Source organism: Colletotrichum truncatum, assembly GCF_014235925.2.
Source record: "Colletotrichum truncatum strain CMES1059 chromosome Unknown Contig_0005, whole genome shotgun sequence".
In the NCBI taxonomy this organism is placed as follows: domain Eukaryota; kingdom Fungi; phylum Ascomycota; class Sordariomycetes; order Glomerellales; family Glomerellaceae; genus Colletotrichum; species Colletotrichum truncatum.
In genome coordinates this window covers 1,879,492-1,894,711 of record NW_027222402.1, presented here as the reverse complement: position 1 = coordinate 1,894,711, position 15,220 = coordinate 1,879,492, and the positions used below count along the sequence as shown (strand labels likewise).

Sequence of the window (15,220 nt, the reverse complement as noted above, 5' to 3'; positions counted from 1 at the left end):
GGTACGTTGGATCAGTAGGATGTAATCTTAATCTACCTAATACAAGGTGAGATCTGTGAAGGGTACGAATCCTTGCGGCGCCCTCACTGCATACCTTTGACCCTCGTTGTTCGAACCGAAGTACTCCGATGCAAGCTGTTCATCCACTTGATCTGCCAATTGCAAGAGTTCTCCGTCCATGATGCCGTGAACATAACAATCGCCAATGAGCTGGAAGCCTTCTACTTCTCCGTTTCCCGTGTCTTGGTTGCATTTTCGCAATACAAATGGTGTTTTGAAGCCTTCCAGTACCACAACATAGTCCTCAACCTCCGCATTCCATGGTAAAGTACCCATAAAGTGAGTTTCCAATTCCTTTGTGTCGAGTAATTTCTTTTTTCCAGACTTCTCGTTAGTGTCCCGTTTAACTCTCGTGCCGAGTGTCGCGAATCGCCGACCTCGCTGGGCTTCTTGGACAGGAACGGTGTATGCGACCATGCGTTTCTGGAGATCAGCTTCTACCTCTTCGTCAAAGTCAAGAAGCCACATGAATATTGCGGTTTGGTGGACTCTGATTCCAGGCGCGACTAAGTCGTCTTCAGAATCAGGACCTCTTGCATAGAAACGCCGGAATGCATCTACGCCATCAAAGAACTCATGCGAGACAGTACTTGGCGGTTGTTCCGTCTCGGTGGATTCCAGCAGCTGTACTGTGTTAGGGGCTTCGGCGCTTTTGAGTACAACCCTGGGCCCGATTCTTTCACCTGTCTTTGAGCAGTCCACGGCCAGAGTGCGTACCAGTGCGTCGTTGAACCCCTCTTTGCTATAATTCTCAGCAAGGCCTTCTTCCATTTGCGACGCCATGGAAAGGATGAAGTTTCTTGAATCCTCGTCGTTGAATGGCGGTATCTCAACCTCAGGGGCGTTTTTGAACCCGCCGAATGGTAGATCAGTTCTATTGTGAGAGTAATATTTCCACGCTGCTCCCACCTGATTCACCCTTGAGATGATGGCGCCTCTGATCTTCAACTTTGGCTTGTTATCCGTCTCTATGATGGTGAATTTCGGCGTTGTCTTGCTCATGCACTGATACAAATGAGTAGGAAGTGTCGATCGTGATTGCCTGGTCCAGTCGGGTACCCAAGATGGCAAACCCAAAACATCCTGGTCAATGCCGGCATAATGCAGAATGTCCAAAACATTATCAGATACCAACTTATTGGCGACCCCTGTGAAGACATCTGCTACCGTGTTTTCTGGAGAGTAATCTGGTATAATCGATTGCGCTATGCCGTCATTGGTAAGACCTAGGAGGCTGTATACTTTATCGCGCGGATCGGTTGCCAAGTTGTTTCTAGCAAGACACAGTAATTCAAAGAGGCTAGGTGTTGAAGGTGTTGAAGGTGCTGCTTGTCGTGTATCTGTTCCGTCGTCTTCCTGATCATCTGGATATCGTCGGTCTCGAAGCGTCTTGTAGGAGCTGACAGGGCTTAAGTGTAGAACCTTGTTGAATATGTCGGCACACGGGCCAATCCTAAGAACTCGAGGCAGGCTGCGCTGGCGAGCTAGAGACCAGAACTCGGTGATAGCCTCCAGACTGATGGCTGTTGATCCGTAAAGTACAACCACCTTCGCAGCGAGAACGACTTCCTGGAGAACCCATGTTCGAAAATACCAGTCTTGGCTCCAAAACTCCAGCAGGTTTCCCCATATTTCTTCTCCTTCTTGAGTGTCAAGGGTGGGTAATCCGACATTTTCCCATTCTTTGTCGGTTTTTTCGTGGTCTCTTCCAGACCAAATCCGTCTCAATAAAGTCATAATACTAATGGCACCTTGGGCGTTCTCGGAACTGTATGCGTTACTAACGGAGATGCCGGTAAACTCAGGAACCCCATGAGGATTCTGAGCTTGGGTAAGAGCCCCCTGGTTGTCAGTTTCATCAACACCGAAGCTCATCATATCTTGTCTCCCAAGCTCCTCAAGTCGGTTGTCTAACGACTCCCTGTTGTTGACTTGTTTATAACTATAATGACCAGGATGCGCCAAAACCATGGAAGCATGTTGATAGATGGTACCCATAAGGAGGACTTGGGAACTCCTCTCGGCCACATCCTCCTGATTAATGCATATGCCATCTGCCCAAAGCCAAGAATCTGGATGTCGGGTAAAACATGTCTGCAAGGCATGAAAGAGGTTTTGCGTAACAGAGATCATCTCCCCATCGCAGTTGATGCTTAGGAATCGCGCAGGGTCACCCCATACATACGAGAGACAGAAATATGACGGCGAATCATCGATACTGTAAGTTTCGAGACGAAACTGACTGGTAATGCCATTCTCGTCAGGTGATCCGAGCTTCAAAAGACGGAACTGCCGGCAATCCGGATCAAGCGGGGTATATTTGTAGGGTACTCCTGTGTCTTCAAGGGCAACGTGTGGTGCTGGTTTAGAGGTTTCGAAGCCGGAGTCTTTGACCTCACCAGGAGGCCCAACATTGTCCATTTTACCAATAAAGGTTAACTCACTCCCTTCGCTCGCTTGCCATGGCCCTGAACGAAGGGTCACTGTAGCTGGATCAAGGCCTTCCTGGCGGGCCAAGTATACTTTGAGCGCTTCTGTCGACCCGCCGACGAGCTGATCGAGCGCAATTTGAAATTCGTATTCTCTGATGTCCGACTCATTTGAAGAACCCTTGGCGGATCCGACTGGTAAAGGTGGGCTAGACATGCCGCAGATTCTTGGTTTGACAAACGGAAAAAGCTCAACGATATTTTTCACAGTTGTGATACAAGTTGAAGCAGCGTTTCTGATAAAAACAGGTCATGTTTCTTTTGTGGCTGACGTTTAGGCAACAATGCATCCAGGACGGGGAATATGACAGGGGACATCCGACAAATCATCATCCACAAGTCTCTTGCAGACCTTATTTGGATTACGTCATGTTCCTTATAAGAACTTCAGGTAACAAGAGAAGTCATCAAACTGCATAGGCAGTATATACACAATGATCAAAGCCCGTCTTTGGAATCTTGATTATATCTTATTGTTCACTGGTTAAAAGAGTGAAGCATGATGATCTGTTTGACGTACGTTTAATATACTTTGTTTCCGCTCAGATACATATCCTGATCGCCCACTTAGTTACTATTTATATGCCACACTTGTCGCTCAGCCAGCGTGCAAACGACACTGCTTTCCTGTCGATCAATCTCCAGTGCACATCTCCGGCCCATATGCAAAGCACCACGGAGAAGGCGAAACCGATGCTCCACGCGACCTCGTGCCTACAGCCGGCTTCCAGCAGCCGTAGCTTGACCCCATATGTAAGCCAGATACTGCTAGCAGTCCAGTGAACCAAGTAAAGGCCGTAGCTGATTTCTCCCAAGTATAAGATAGCACGGACATTGAAAATGCGCTGCAGGAGGGGCAAGTATTCTAGCGAGGCCACCAGCGCGATAGCCGACATGCTTGTGAAGAAGCGGTCCGGTTTCATACCCGACGTAGGCACCCAGACGAACCATGAGTATCCTGCCGCCGCGTATCCATTGCCTAGCATGGGCCATCCGCCCAGGAATAGCGCGAGCACAAGTAAGCAGGACCACATTATTGTAGCGATCCAGCGCATTGCGCCCTTTAGGCCTGGTATCTTCTTCCGGGTATGCCGCACATCAGCGAGAATCATTCCCGCAAGGAAGAGGATTTGCGGCCACATGCCAAAGTAGAAGAAAAAGCTCAGGAGCATGAAGACAAACGGGATGCGGACCACAGGCGACGCTCGTGCAAATGCCATACAGCACATGAACACGAGAAGAGATCCTGCGAACTCGGTCGACAGTGTCCAGGCCTGAGGCATGATTGTCTTGATCGTTCCAGCCGTGAGAATGAGAAGGAATGTAGCCCAAATGAAGTACACCTGGGCCCAAAAGCCTCCCACCAGTGGCGGCAGGGTGGCGTTGCCTTGGTAGAACCACTGGATCTGAATTAGGGCGACCGTAATGATCAGGACGGGAATAACGGGAAGGAAAAGTCGAAATGGGCGGCGGAATATGCTCGATGGAAGAGAAGCAATGGCGGCGTCGGCTTTTCCGTTGTGGGATTTCTTCAGTGGACCGTAGGTGAGTGCGAAACCGCTGATGACGAAGAAGACTGCGACCATGAAAGATCCGCAGAACACGAGCCGGATAAATGGGAGTTGCATGAAGAAACGATCCAACTCAGTTTCGCCCCAGCCGCGATATATGTACTTGTACTGTAAACAAGCTTGTTAGTTGGTCATTCAGGTAGTTAACCATGCATGTATGATATGTTGCGAGAGCATTTTCTCAGGATAACTAGGCACATGAATGCTCCAGAAGGAGAAAGAGACAAAGGACATATTTCAGTGTTAATCTGTACTCACATCGTTCGTGTTGTGTTGAATAGCTACGATGAGAGATGCAATCCCACGGAGGCCGTTCAGATAGGAAGTTTCGTTGGCTGGAGGGACCAGCGATTCGCCATGGCCGCATGCGTTGGCTATAAACGAGGGCACAACAGCCCATAACAGACGCAGTGCATCCTTTGGTTTCCAACCGATGCGGCATTTTCGTCTTCGATGTAGCGGCTTCGGTTCGTGGGTTGGTAGGTGTTCCGAGGTGCCTCTTTCTTCGTTGCTGAGCAAGGCAAGATGTGCATCTCCAGACTGGTCTACGAAGATCCAGCTGCGTACTGTGTCGAGCGATTCTTCGTACACATTCCGAGCCCACAAACCCAGTTTGAAGCCTTTCGGCATGTTGGGATACAGGAGTGACAAGAATGGAAGAGGAAAAAGAAGTAAGAGCTAAGTGACACAAGGTTGAAGTCGTCTGTCGAATGGGAAATCAGTGGATTTATTGCCAAGGAGGCAATACCCTGAGGACAGCTCTAGTGAGGATACTCGAAATACTGCCAGATATGTCCATTCATCGAAATATTTGGGGGAGACGGGGACGAGAAGTGCGTGAGATTGATGCAAAAAAACACGGGAGCAATATCCCTCCCCCTCAGTACTTAAAAGTAGCAAACCAACATTATATGCAACATAGCAGCAGGACAGTCCAATTCCTAACTCGACATTCACGAGGCTACACATCTTGGGAGTGTAAGTATGCGGGTGTCTCAGTTGGTGATCTGAAAGCGTTCAAGGTTTCTAACTAGTTCCATCAAACTTGCTCTAATGCGTCGAGGAATGTAGATGCGTCGGCCCGATCGGGAGCACAGACGCGGGGTGGACATCTGGCAGTCCCTAGTGGGAAGCCACCGATATCCGTCTTTTTGACTATCTTGAATCTACATCATCCATCCCATCGAGTCAAGATTGACGTCAAGTGACCCGAATCCGGTGCTAAACCAATCAAAATCGTGTTACTCGATTTTAGATCCGTCGGAGACGATCTCCATTCTCATGATTTGATATATCCGGAGGGTTCTGGGCCGCGAATGTTCCACCTTCGGGGCAGGCATCTACCTGCACTCGACAGAGATATCGCTCAGGCAGCCATCACAATGGTGAACAAAGTCTCAGTAAGGTATCGCTCGGAAGAGTATTCACGCCACCATAGGCGCAAGGGGTACGACGTCGCCGCCAAACGTGGTTTGCACGCTCAAACGTCGTATCACTTGGATCTGATAGTAGACGCTGTTTATGAGATACGTATTCTCATGTGCTCAGCTTGAATATCATCTATGTGGAAACGGCATTAGTTATGTCGCTCTTCGGACGTTGTGAAGTTACTTCATCAGGAGCCTTGGTACTTTTGCGATTATCCCGCCTGTGAAGAAAACGAGAACACGTTGCGACTGAGAAATGGTTTTTATTTCCATTTTTGACGCACTTGCTATGGGTGAAGCACGAACCGAATAAACACTCTTCAATGGTCAGTGACCCCTATGGTTAGAGTCTTAAGTTCAAAGACGGTCGAGATCCTCTGCTCCATACTTTATACATGACCTCTCAGTCAGCACAAGCCAGTTCACAACCAGGCCGAAGGGAAGAAATGAGGAGTTATGGGACAATGTGGACATGGCATATTGTTGACGCAAGACGTCTAGCCTCATTCAAGGCATTATCAGGAATTCTGTGTCTTTCGAAGGCTTGCTGTCTCAGTGTAGGAATGGGACAGAAGATGAAAGAACTAGAAGAACGCCACTATCGGAGGATTTGGCAGCCAGAACCCCGTTAGGAATGCAAGTGGATCTCCAGTCGGCAAGACAAAGTTCTTCATCTTTTGGAGAGTGAAAGTGTTTCATCGAGGCAATTGTGGCCTCGGTTTCGAATCAATCAAGAGGAAATGACTGGTCGATAATGGGCTCATCTGTCGTCAAGTAATAATTCAAAGCAGGATTAAATGACTAAGGTAGTGCATGATGTGCTCTTGAATTGTGCGGATTGTAAAGTAGGGGAAGGCTGTTCATACCTTCATTAGTTTAAATGGATAGGATTTATTGCTGGGTTTAACCTCTGCTAGAATTATTGCTCTTCAAGCATACGGATTGACAATACCACTGTTCGTGGGCTCAGCAGAAGCATCTCAGATTCGTTATACGTTTTTGAGAGTGTGGCTATGGGAGCTGCCTTTTCTTTTACAAAATGCTCTCAGAACTGTTGCTTGTGTCATTGTTGAGAGAGAATGAATTCTGATGAAACTAGGATAACACCGACATAAACGGGAAATATTGAAATGAGACCGCCAGAAATTCTCTTGTCTTGCATTTTGGCCACTATAAAAAGCCAGGTAAGGCTACCACAACCTAGACGTATTATGGGTAGTACTCAAGATTTGAATAGTTGATGGTTTGTAGAGTTTGTGGTAACCTGGATGAATTAGGTGGACCTAAATGGGACTGATTGTAAGATCATAACTTATGTACCTATGAGTTGTGAATGGAAATTGAATCATCAATAGAAGGTCAAATCTCTGGGTCTTTAGGGTTCCTTGGTGGTCTTTCCTTGTTTTCATAGAACTCTTTTCATCAATTTTGGCAAGTCGTTTATGTTGTATACTAGGTGGACAGCAATTGCAGTCTTGCCAGTATGAAATCAATTATATCGAGGAATGCTCAATGATATGAGCATCTCAACCTTGCTTGCAGTTCAAATTATCCTCTAAAAGTCTAGTGAGCTATTGCGCTGCCATCGATTGCTGATAAACTCACCTCAGTGAACTTTCCACCGTCATACTTGTGAACGTGACACGTACAGCCTACCTCTTTACGGCCTATCTTACTTAAACACTCAAGCTCAATAATTGTATACCGCAGTAGTCCGGAACTGAGTCCGAAGCTATCGGCAGCTTTCTGATGTGAAAGTAGTAAGCAGAACAGAAAGGTTAGTCGGCGGCCTGACAGCATGAGACATGCAATAGACGGCTCCATAAATACTAGAAACCTGGAGATAACGGGCGAGTCTGAAAAGTACAACAAAATGGGTCTCTGATTGACTAATCAAATGATATTTTAACATCTAGTAGAGTGATAATGGTGGTGGCCTACCAATGGAACCATTGGCAGTTTGTCGCCGCATGCTTGGCATCCAGTCCCAATTGTGCAGGTCCCGAGTTCCCCTCACATTAGTTGTCCAATTTGGTACCGAGCAACGTAACCGACTCGCAATCAGCAACGCATACGGGGAAATCCCGAGAAACGGACCAAACTGTCAGTCTGTGTTGACGACATCGCGGGCCAAGACTACTGCCACCTTCGAGTTTTATAGCTTGGCTCTTGGCGGCTCCGATTTTCCCCTCATCATCCCCAACGACCTTCCTGATCGGACCATGGGTTCGTGGATTTACCCCCAACAGCTCTCTGCCGATTGGATGTGGACAGAACCTGTTAATCGGCTCTGCGGGTCATTCTGGGTTGACCGTTGTTGACCGCAACACTAAGTCCTTGTACATGATGTACAAGACTAGGCATGGCAAAAAACAATTGCCAGGTAAATAAAATGCGCACTCCAGCCCGGGTTTCTGGAGTGGCCTGCTTTGGTTGCTCTTTTCTTTCTTCGGTAGCTCTTTTGCTGTACAATTCTCGAGTTTCCACGCACAGTCAGCAACTATGAAGTTCTCCAAGGCGGCCGCCGCGACTTTGTTGTCGTTGGCGTCTGGCTCTGGCGCTGTAGACGCCACATGCCGACCCAAGATTGATTCTGAGAAGCTCCAGGCCGATCTCAAGACCGAAAAGTGAGTATTTTTGTCTGATCCAGCTCGTTCTTTTGTGTTTTGTTGATCCAATTGACTGACAATTGTTTCCTACCAAAGCCTCATGGCCAACTTGGAAGCACTCAACGAAATCGCCTTCGCAAACGGTGGAAACCGCGCCTTCGGACTGCCCGGATATGCTGCGTCAGTTGACTATGTCTGGGACCGTATTTCCTCGATCCCCGCCACCAAGGCCTGGAAACAGGACTTCTCGGCGACATTTGGGCAGGTCGTCTCAATCGACTTCAACATTGACGGCGAGTCCATCTACGTTTTTGGCTTGACGTACTCCCCATCCACGAGCGAGGAGGGCATCACCGCCCAAGTCGTTCTCGGACCCGATGGTGCGGCCGGTTGCGATGCCGCCAACTACGAAGGTCTGGACGTCAAGGACAAGATTGTTCTCGTCCAACGCTTCCGCTGCCCTACGGGAGGCACCCTGGCTGGCAGAGTGCGACCCGCGGCCGCTGCTGGCGCCGCTGCTGTTATTATTTACCACGACATCACGACTAATGCGACTGCCGGCTCGCTTAGCGCGCCTGATCCTGAAGGTTTTGTGCCTGCTGGATTTATCAACCTGGCGGATGGTGTGAAGATTAGGGAGCGCCTCGATGCGGGTGAAACTGTTGAGGCGCACTTTCAGCAGACTCAGATTGTGGAGGAGCGCATTACCCAGAATGTGTTCGTTGAGACTGAGGAAGGCGACCCTCACAACGTTATCATGGTATGTTCCAATAACCAAACGTGACCAAAGAAATAAAGTTTAACAGTTACAGCTTGGTGCTCACTTGGACAGTGTGCAAGCCGGCCCTGGCATTAACGATGACGGTTAGTATTCACCAATCTCAAGCATCAATCTCAAGTAAAAACCTCAACTAACATCGGAAAATCAGGCTCCGGAACAAGTCTCCTTCTCGAACTCTTCCTCGCTTTGACCAAGTACCGGACCAAGAACAAGGTTCGCTTCGCGTGGTGGGGAGCCGAAGAAAACGGCCTGCTGGGCTCCAAGTTCTACTGCTCCAACCTTGCCCCATCCGACGTGGACAATCTCCTTGTTTACCTCAACTTCGACATGGTTGCAAAGGGTTACTTTGGTGTCGCCGACACCGATGGCAGCACCCATGGCTCTGTCGCTCCACCCGGATCTGATGTTGTCGAGCATATTTACGAGGAGTATTTCGCAAGCAAGGGCATTGAGATCACCCCTGCTGTTGTTACTAACGGCAGTGATTATGCATCCTTCTGGCAGATTCTGAACAAGCCATTCGGGTTCCTCCACACTGGCACTGGAGTTGCTCAAGACCCGTGCTACCACCAAGCTTGCGACACCATCGAGAACCCTGACCCCAACACCATTACTGTCAACGCCAAGGTGAGTAGTTCAACTAGTCCTCTTCTGACGATTGAATATGTGAAACTGACCTGCGCAAAGGCTGCTGCTCACATCCTCACGGTTCTGTCACTAAACGGAACCTCCCTCATCCCTAAGACAACTGTTAACGCAACTATGCTCAACACCCTGCAGTCCCGCAGCATCGAGCATGATGTAATTAGAATTGAGGAGTTGGAGGCGCTTGGAGAGCGACACCTGGGTTGTGGCCATGACATCTAAAGTAAATTTTGGATTTCGTGGGGGGCTGTTTACTCAGCGCTTGACAACCTTAGGAATGCAGAGAGCAATATTTAGCACATTGTGCCAGATCCCACGCCCCGCTCCATCCTGGGCGTGTTGCTCTCGCTTGATCGGTACCGTAATTAAGATCTCGCCATTTTAGGATTTACCAGACTGATGGAAATCTCACCGCGGAGTGGCGATGCGGCAGTCTGGTTGGTAATACCCGCTCCAGCCTTATCTGGCCCCTTTGATGATGACGGATGCGTATGACTGCGTCGGCTGCGGAGGGTCTTGATCCGATGCTGGGGCAATCTTACATGTCGTCATCGCAACCCGGGCCCCGGGAGTTCGGGTATGATTGTGCCTTTGCCTAGGCATATACTAGTACACATGTAATTGCATGTATTTGTGCGAAGATCCAAGGGGAGATACTCCCTATATGGACAGGAAAAGTGCTCCGGAGACGCACGATTTGAACGCTTATCCATGACTGTCAAATGCCAGCCGCTCATCTCGCTTCCCTTCCCTCGGATGCAGTGGAGATGAGACAGCTCTTGGGGGACTGGGGCCATGTTGGTGATTCAGGTAAGCTTACGAGTCCTGGCCGCATGCCGGGCGTGTCAATTGATCGTTTCCCTCCTGATCTACTTTATCGACCTATTTCCCATTCTTAACGATATTCATGGGTATTAGTCTCATCAGTTAACTTAGTCAGCTAATTTAGCATTTCTACAATAGGAAACACTTCCGCAACAGGCGAAAGACAACGCTGAACTCGTAGTGTTCTCTACTTTCATCCAATCATAATGTTATTTATTTTCAGCTGGTCATGGTGGTCGAGTGGACTGCATGTGCCTCCCTGGGCTGAAATCGCGCGTCATATCCAATGAAGTGTGCAGCTCAGGTCACACAGGATTCCCCATCACCATTGGCTGACCGTTCACAACCCAATGGAAAGCCATGTTCTCGAAGACAATCCGGAAGCGAACTACAGGGCCAAGAAACGGCCAACCCTGTTGGAGATTTGGAAGCCCACCTGTTAGTGCCGGGGTGGTCTTTTTGTGGGTGGTGCGGCGGTGCTTCGCCCTGGTCGCCCAACAGGCGAGCGAGCCTACATACATACATACCAGGCAGCATCGAAAATTGTCCCGTTTCTTATGCTTAAACCTAGAGTAATTCCGTTACTCACCCCTCTCAGGAAACAACTTTTGCCGCTTATGTGCCTGATGACCCAAATCTCTGGAGCTCGAAATCTATCTGACCCCGAGTAAAGAGGGCGGGAACAGCCAGCTGTAACCATGTCCAACGCCGCGCTGTTCCACGTCAGCAATCCGCTCACCAACCAAGTCCATGGAGTAGCCACCATCACGTCAGCAGATGTTGTCACGATCGGGCTCGGCGGCCAGCCAGTCCTGTCATCGTACGCGCCAGCGTCGCCGCCCGTGATGAGGCAGCTTAACCAACACCAGATCGCGACGCCACCACAAGCCAGTAGTCCCGAGGGAGAAATCAAGAGTCGCATGACCACTGTCCTCCCTCATACTCCCCCTTCAACCCCGCTCTTTAACCATCGTATCCAGCTCGACCTGAGAGGACCTGATGGCGGGCCGCTGCCGAAGAGAAAGAGAGCCAGCAAGCCGAAAGTCAGATCCGGGTGCCTTACCTGCAAGATCCGAAGGGTCAAATGTGACGAGCGCAAACCCACATGTTTCCGGTGCCAAAAGGCCGACATCAAGTGCGATGGCTATGTCAAGGACGCGGCGGAAGTGAAGAGGGCTGCCGAACGGAAGGAGATGATGTTGGCGGCCCAGACGGCGAGAAGACAGATCCTCCCACGGCCGGATCCCGCTAGTACGGCGATGCGCACCGAGACCGTTATACGTGCCAATCCAGCATTGGTACAGATTGATGGGGCCGACGTGTCGTACTTTGACCTTTTCCGAAATCAGCTGGTCCGTGACCTGTCGGGATCATGCCACTCCGACTTTTGGTCCCGGATAGTGCTGAATGAGAGCGCCAGGGACCCGTGCGTGAAGGAGTCGATACTGGCCATTGGGGCGATTTCTCAAACGCTTTTCTTTGCTTCATCTACCGGCAATACTCTCGGGAGCAAGCCGCCTACGCTCCGTCCTTGGGGCGAGCTGGTGACGACTGACGGCTACCTCGATCACCACCACAAAGCCGCCCTGCGGCACCACATCAAAGCGGTTTCGGTATACAGACAACGGATCCAGCTAGGCACTGCGGGATCCTCACCGAGGTCCGTCATCATTATGACATTACTGCTCATCGCTTTCGAGTTCATCCAAGGAAACATGAAGTCAGTTGATTCTCTCATGGGGACTGGCATGCGCTTGATAGAGGACTCGGTTACTCTGATGAAGAGGCCAATTAAGAAGTTAGAAGGCAAGGCGGAAAAGAAGGAAGATGAGCTACTGTTCGCGCAGCTGAAGAACATCCCACGCGAAGAGGAGATGGACGACATCGAGCACCTCCTACCATGCCTGTCCCTCATGAGCGGCTTCACCCACTTCTTCAACTCACATCGTGATACCATCCCCTCCATGGACAGTACACCTTCCACAGAGATCCCGCAGCCTGGCATCACGACGACGGCAAAACTCCAGGTCCTATGGGGGAGATTCTTCACCCGCGCTGTTGTGTTCATCATGCGCGGCATGCATCACCAGTTGACATACACAGCACCAAAAAACCTCGTCACATTCACGCAGGAGCAGGATACCTTTCTCAAGTACTTAAAACTCTGGAAGTTATCGTTGGACATCTACCTCGCCGACCCGAATATGGAGAAGCCTACTCGCAGGGCGCTCGAGATGATCCAGATCCACCGAGTAATCCTCTATATCCTCATCAGCTGCAGCCTCGACCAGACCGACATGGCATTCGATCAATTCACGGATGACTTCCGCGAGTTACTGGGCATGGTCATGCGCTTCATGCGCGACCCGGAGCCCCTCTCGAGGATCGCGTTCACATTCGCAGAGGGCTTGACGACACCGTTAACTACCATCATCGCCAAATGCCGTGACCACGATCTGCGTATCAAAGCAGCGAGACTGATGAACAGCCTGTCATGGAGGGACGGCGCGTGGGATGGCAAAGCGTTGGTTGTTGGCAAGCTCGGGGTTGTGATGCTGGAGGAGCGTGGGATGGACGAGAATGGCTTCGTGCCGGCCGGGTCGAGGTGGACTTGGGCTGACGCAAAGTGGGATCTCGAGAGACGCGAGGTCGTTTCCACATACTGCAGGCTGGCGCCGGATAAGGACGGCCAACCCATCCATGCGCACTTGGTGCTGGATATCGACAACCCGCCGGACGCATGCAGCCTGATAGGCTGCCAGGAACGTCATGACCCTTTCGAGGGCATTTGATCAGGGAAAACCAAAATTCCACTTACAACTGAAAAGGGCCAGAAAACAAAACGTGTTTTATTGAGAAGGGGCTCGGTAAGGCGTTAAAAGTTATTCTGTTGGTAGCAAGGTCTTGGCGTCATTGTGAAGGTTCGGACTGTCATTTGTTTTTGTTCTGAATGGCTTCAGGGGAGACTGCAAAACACCGCGATGCAGTGCCATCTGCGTTTGAGACAGACGTAGGGTAGAAAAGCCCGGGAGATTTTCTCATCGGCGAGGTTTGGCATGGCAACCCTTTGGGAACGTTGGAAGCTGATGGGTATAGCAGCGCCTCCTCAGAACTAGCAATGGAGGCGTTCCCACAGACCAGGCTCGACTCCTTTCATAGAGCACCTGGTTCCTGGTTGGTATTTATTTGCCAAAATGTAGCTGAGATCGCAATGCTGCTCACTCAGAATAAGAATTAGTTCTCTCTATTCCAACCTTGACCCATTTCAGTAGAACCATACTGCGGCACAGCTGACTGTAAAACGTAACCGAGCTTCTTGTCGGGGCGAATGTAGAATTTCCACAAGAAACTCAACCAGAACGCCACTGAATATTCATATCTTTACTTAGGTTAGGAAAAAGAGAGTTTCTGTAATGTGTCGGACATCTTTGAAATGAATACTGCAGCCGACATTGGTATAACCGTCCGTTATAGATGCGTAAGGTACTTGACCACCGGCTGCGAGCTTTTTACTCTGCTGCACTGAAGTGGGAGGATTACTATTACCCACTGCTAGCAACCCCCTTAACTTTCTATCCAGGAATAGCCCGCAACAACTTCGTCTAGTGAGGGCATTGACCTCATCATGTTTGTGTGTGATCGACTTGAATTTGGATGTTGATGGCTTTTCTGGCGACATCTCCGAGTCTAGCTTGCGTGAAATGTAACTCATAAACATATAATATTGTAATCACTGTCTGGCAGGGGATCGTTGAACTGATTGGAGCCCAGGTATGGGTAAGAACTCTTGAGCTGGAAGCATAACCTGTGAACCGCCGATCACAAGTACGCACCACAGATCTGCTGCGATCGCAACCCCCTCGCTCACGATCGTCATGACCAACCACATCCACCGCAAATCTGAAAATCAGCGGGAAAAAAGCGTCGAGCCGGTTTTATCATGGCTTACTTACCAAAAATGTAGATTAGAAACGTTTTGACGCCTCCAGAATTCTGATTAGTCAATTGTTCAAAACTGGTCAGCCCTATTCTTTTCTCTTGGAAGTTTGTGTTACTACGTATTAGGGAGGGTTGCGCATTCCATGGCATACAGGCACGTTCATGGATGCCCCTCACAGCTAAGGGTTGCCCTTCCAAGCACTTGGATCTCAGCTGTGCATTCCCGAGAATGGCTAGATGCAGATTGAGACAACCATCGGAATGCGTCTGCTAAAGGTCGTTGGGGAAGGGGAGTTTGTGAGGTAACCGCGATTATCCAACGAATATGACGCTATGAGCAGTCATAAAAAAAGAATCGCGTTATCGTTGTTCTTTTGGCAAAACCACAAGCGGGTGGTTCCTCTCGGGGATACTCTGTTGCGATTGCCAACACATCTGGGTGCTTATGGTGATGGTTTGCCGCTGGTTCTGATCATGATATGTGCTAGTCCATGGCAATGGTCAGTGGACCCTAGATACCTTAGATGTATGCTATCGAAATTCCAGTGACAAATCTAACAATGCTTAGGCACTAATGAAAAGGTTATTTTGATTGGCGCGCAAGTGGTTGCTTCAATCTAGGGGTTGCATCATCGTAAGGGAGTGAGGAAAAGCAAAGAAGAATATGTTGGTGATGTACCGTGGCGGTTGGTCAGTAAAGTTGCCCGAACGACCGGATGCAATTAGATTCTAGCTCATTCCATTTAAACTCCCCATCTCACGGTCTGCAACTTGCTGAATCAACCACACAGTTTTTATGCTCGTGGACCAGTTGGCATGCACGTTTCTGTAAATAGTTGGGCCCAGTCTTGGAATCATGGATGTTGGTGCAGTC

General features: G+C 49.5%; 5 protein-coding genes across 5 annotated transcripts; 3 read left to right on the top strand and 2 right to left on the bottom strand.

Moving 5' to 3' along the window:
- Positions 1 to 36: 36 nt before the first annotated feature.
- On the bottom strand, positions 37 to 2,706 carry CTRU02_208590 (ankyrin and het domain-containing protein; the record flags this gene model as incomplete). Its single annotated transcript, XM_036728585.1, has 1 exon — positions 37 to 2,706. One exon carries the CDS (start codon positions 2,704 to 2,706, stop codon positions 37 to 39), a length of 2,670 nt encoding a protein of 889 aa, XP_036579869.1.
- A 421-nt stretch (positions 2,707 to 3,127) lies between these two features.
- Positions 3,128 to 4,750, bottom strand: CTRU02_208588 (acyltransferase; the record flags this gene model as incomplete). The annotated part of the gene is made up of 2 exons (XM_036728583.1): positions 3,128 to 4,228; positions 4,379 to 4,750. 2 exons carry the CDS (start codon positions 4,748 to 4,750, stop codon positions 3,128 to 3,130), a joined length of 1,473 nt encoding a protein of 490 aa, XP_036579867.1.
- Positions 3,213 to 3,701, top strand: CTRU02_208589 (uncharacterized protein; the record flags this gene model as incomplete). The annotated part of the gene is made up of 2 exons (XM_036728584.1): positions 3,213 to 3,302; positions 3,366 to 3,701. 2 exons carry the CDS (start codon positions 3,213 to 3,215, stop codon positions 3,699 to 3,701), a joined length of 426 nt encoding a protein of 141 aa, XP_036579868.1.
- Positions 4,751 to 8,049: 3,299 nt separating the features above from the next.
- Positions 8,050 to 9,804, top strand: CTRU02_208587 (peptidase family M28; the record flags this gene model as incomplete). The annotated part of the gene is made up of 5 exons (XM_070205116.1): positions 8,050 to 8,174; positions 8,253 to 8,916; positions 8,969 to 9,020; positions 9,086 to 9,564; positions 9,604 to 9,804. 5 exons carry the CDS (start codon positions 8,050 to 8,052, stop codon positions 9,802 to 9,804), a joined length of 1,521 nt encoding a protein of 506 aa, XP_070061191.1.
- A 1,301-nt stretch (positions 9,805 to 11,105) lies between these two features.
- Positions 11,106 to 13,199, top strand: CTRU02_208586 (uncharacterized protein; the record flags this gene model as incomplete). The annotated part of the gene is made up of 1 exon (XM_036728580.1): positions 11,106 to 13,199. The coding sequence occupies one exon, from the start codon at positions 11,106 to 11,108 to the stop codon at positions 13,197 to 13,199; it is 2,094 nt and encodes a 697-aa protein (XP_036579864.1).
- Between the last annotated feature and the right edge of the window lie 2,021 nt (positions 13,200 to 15,220).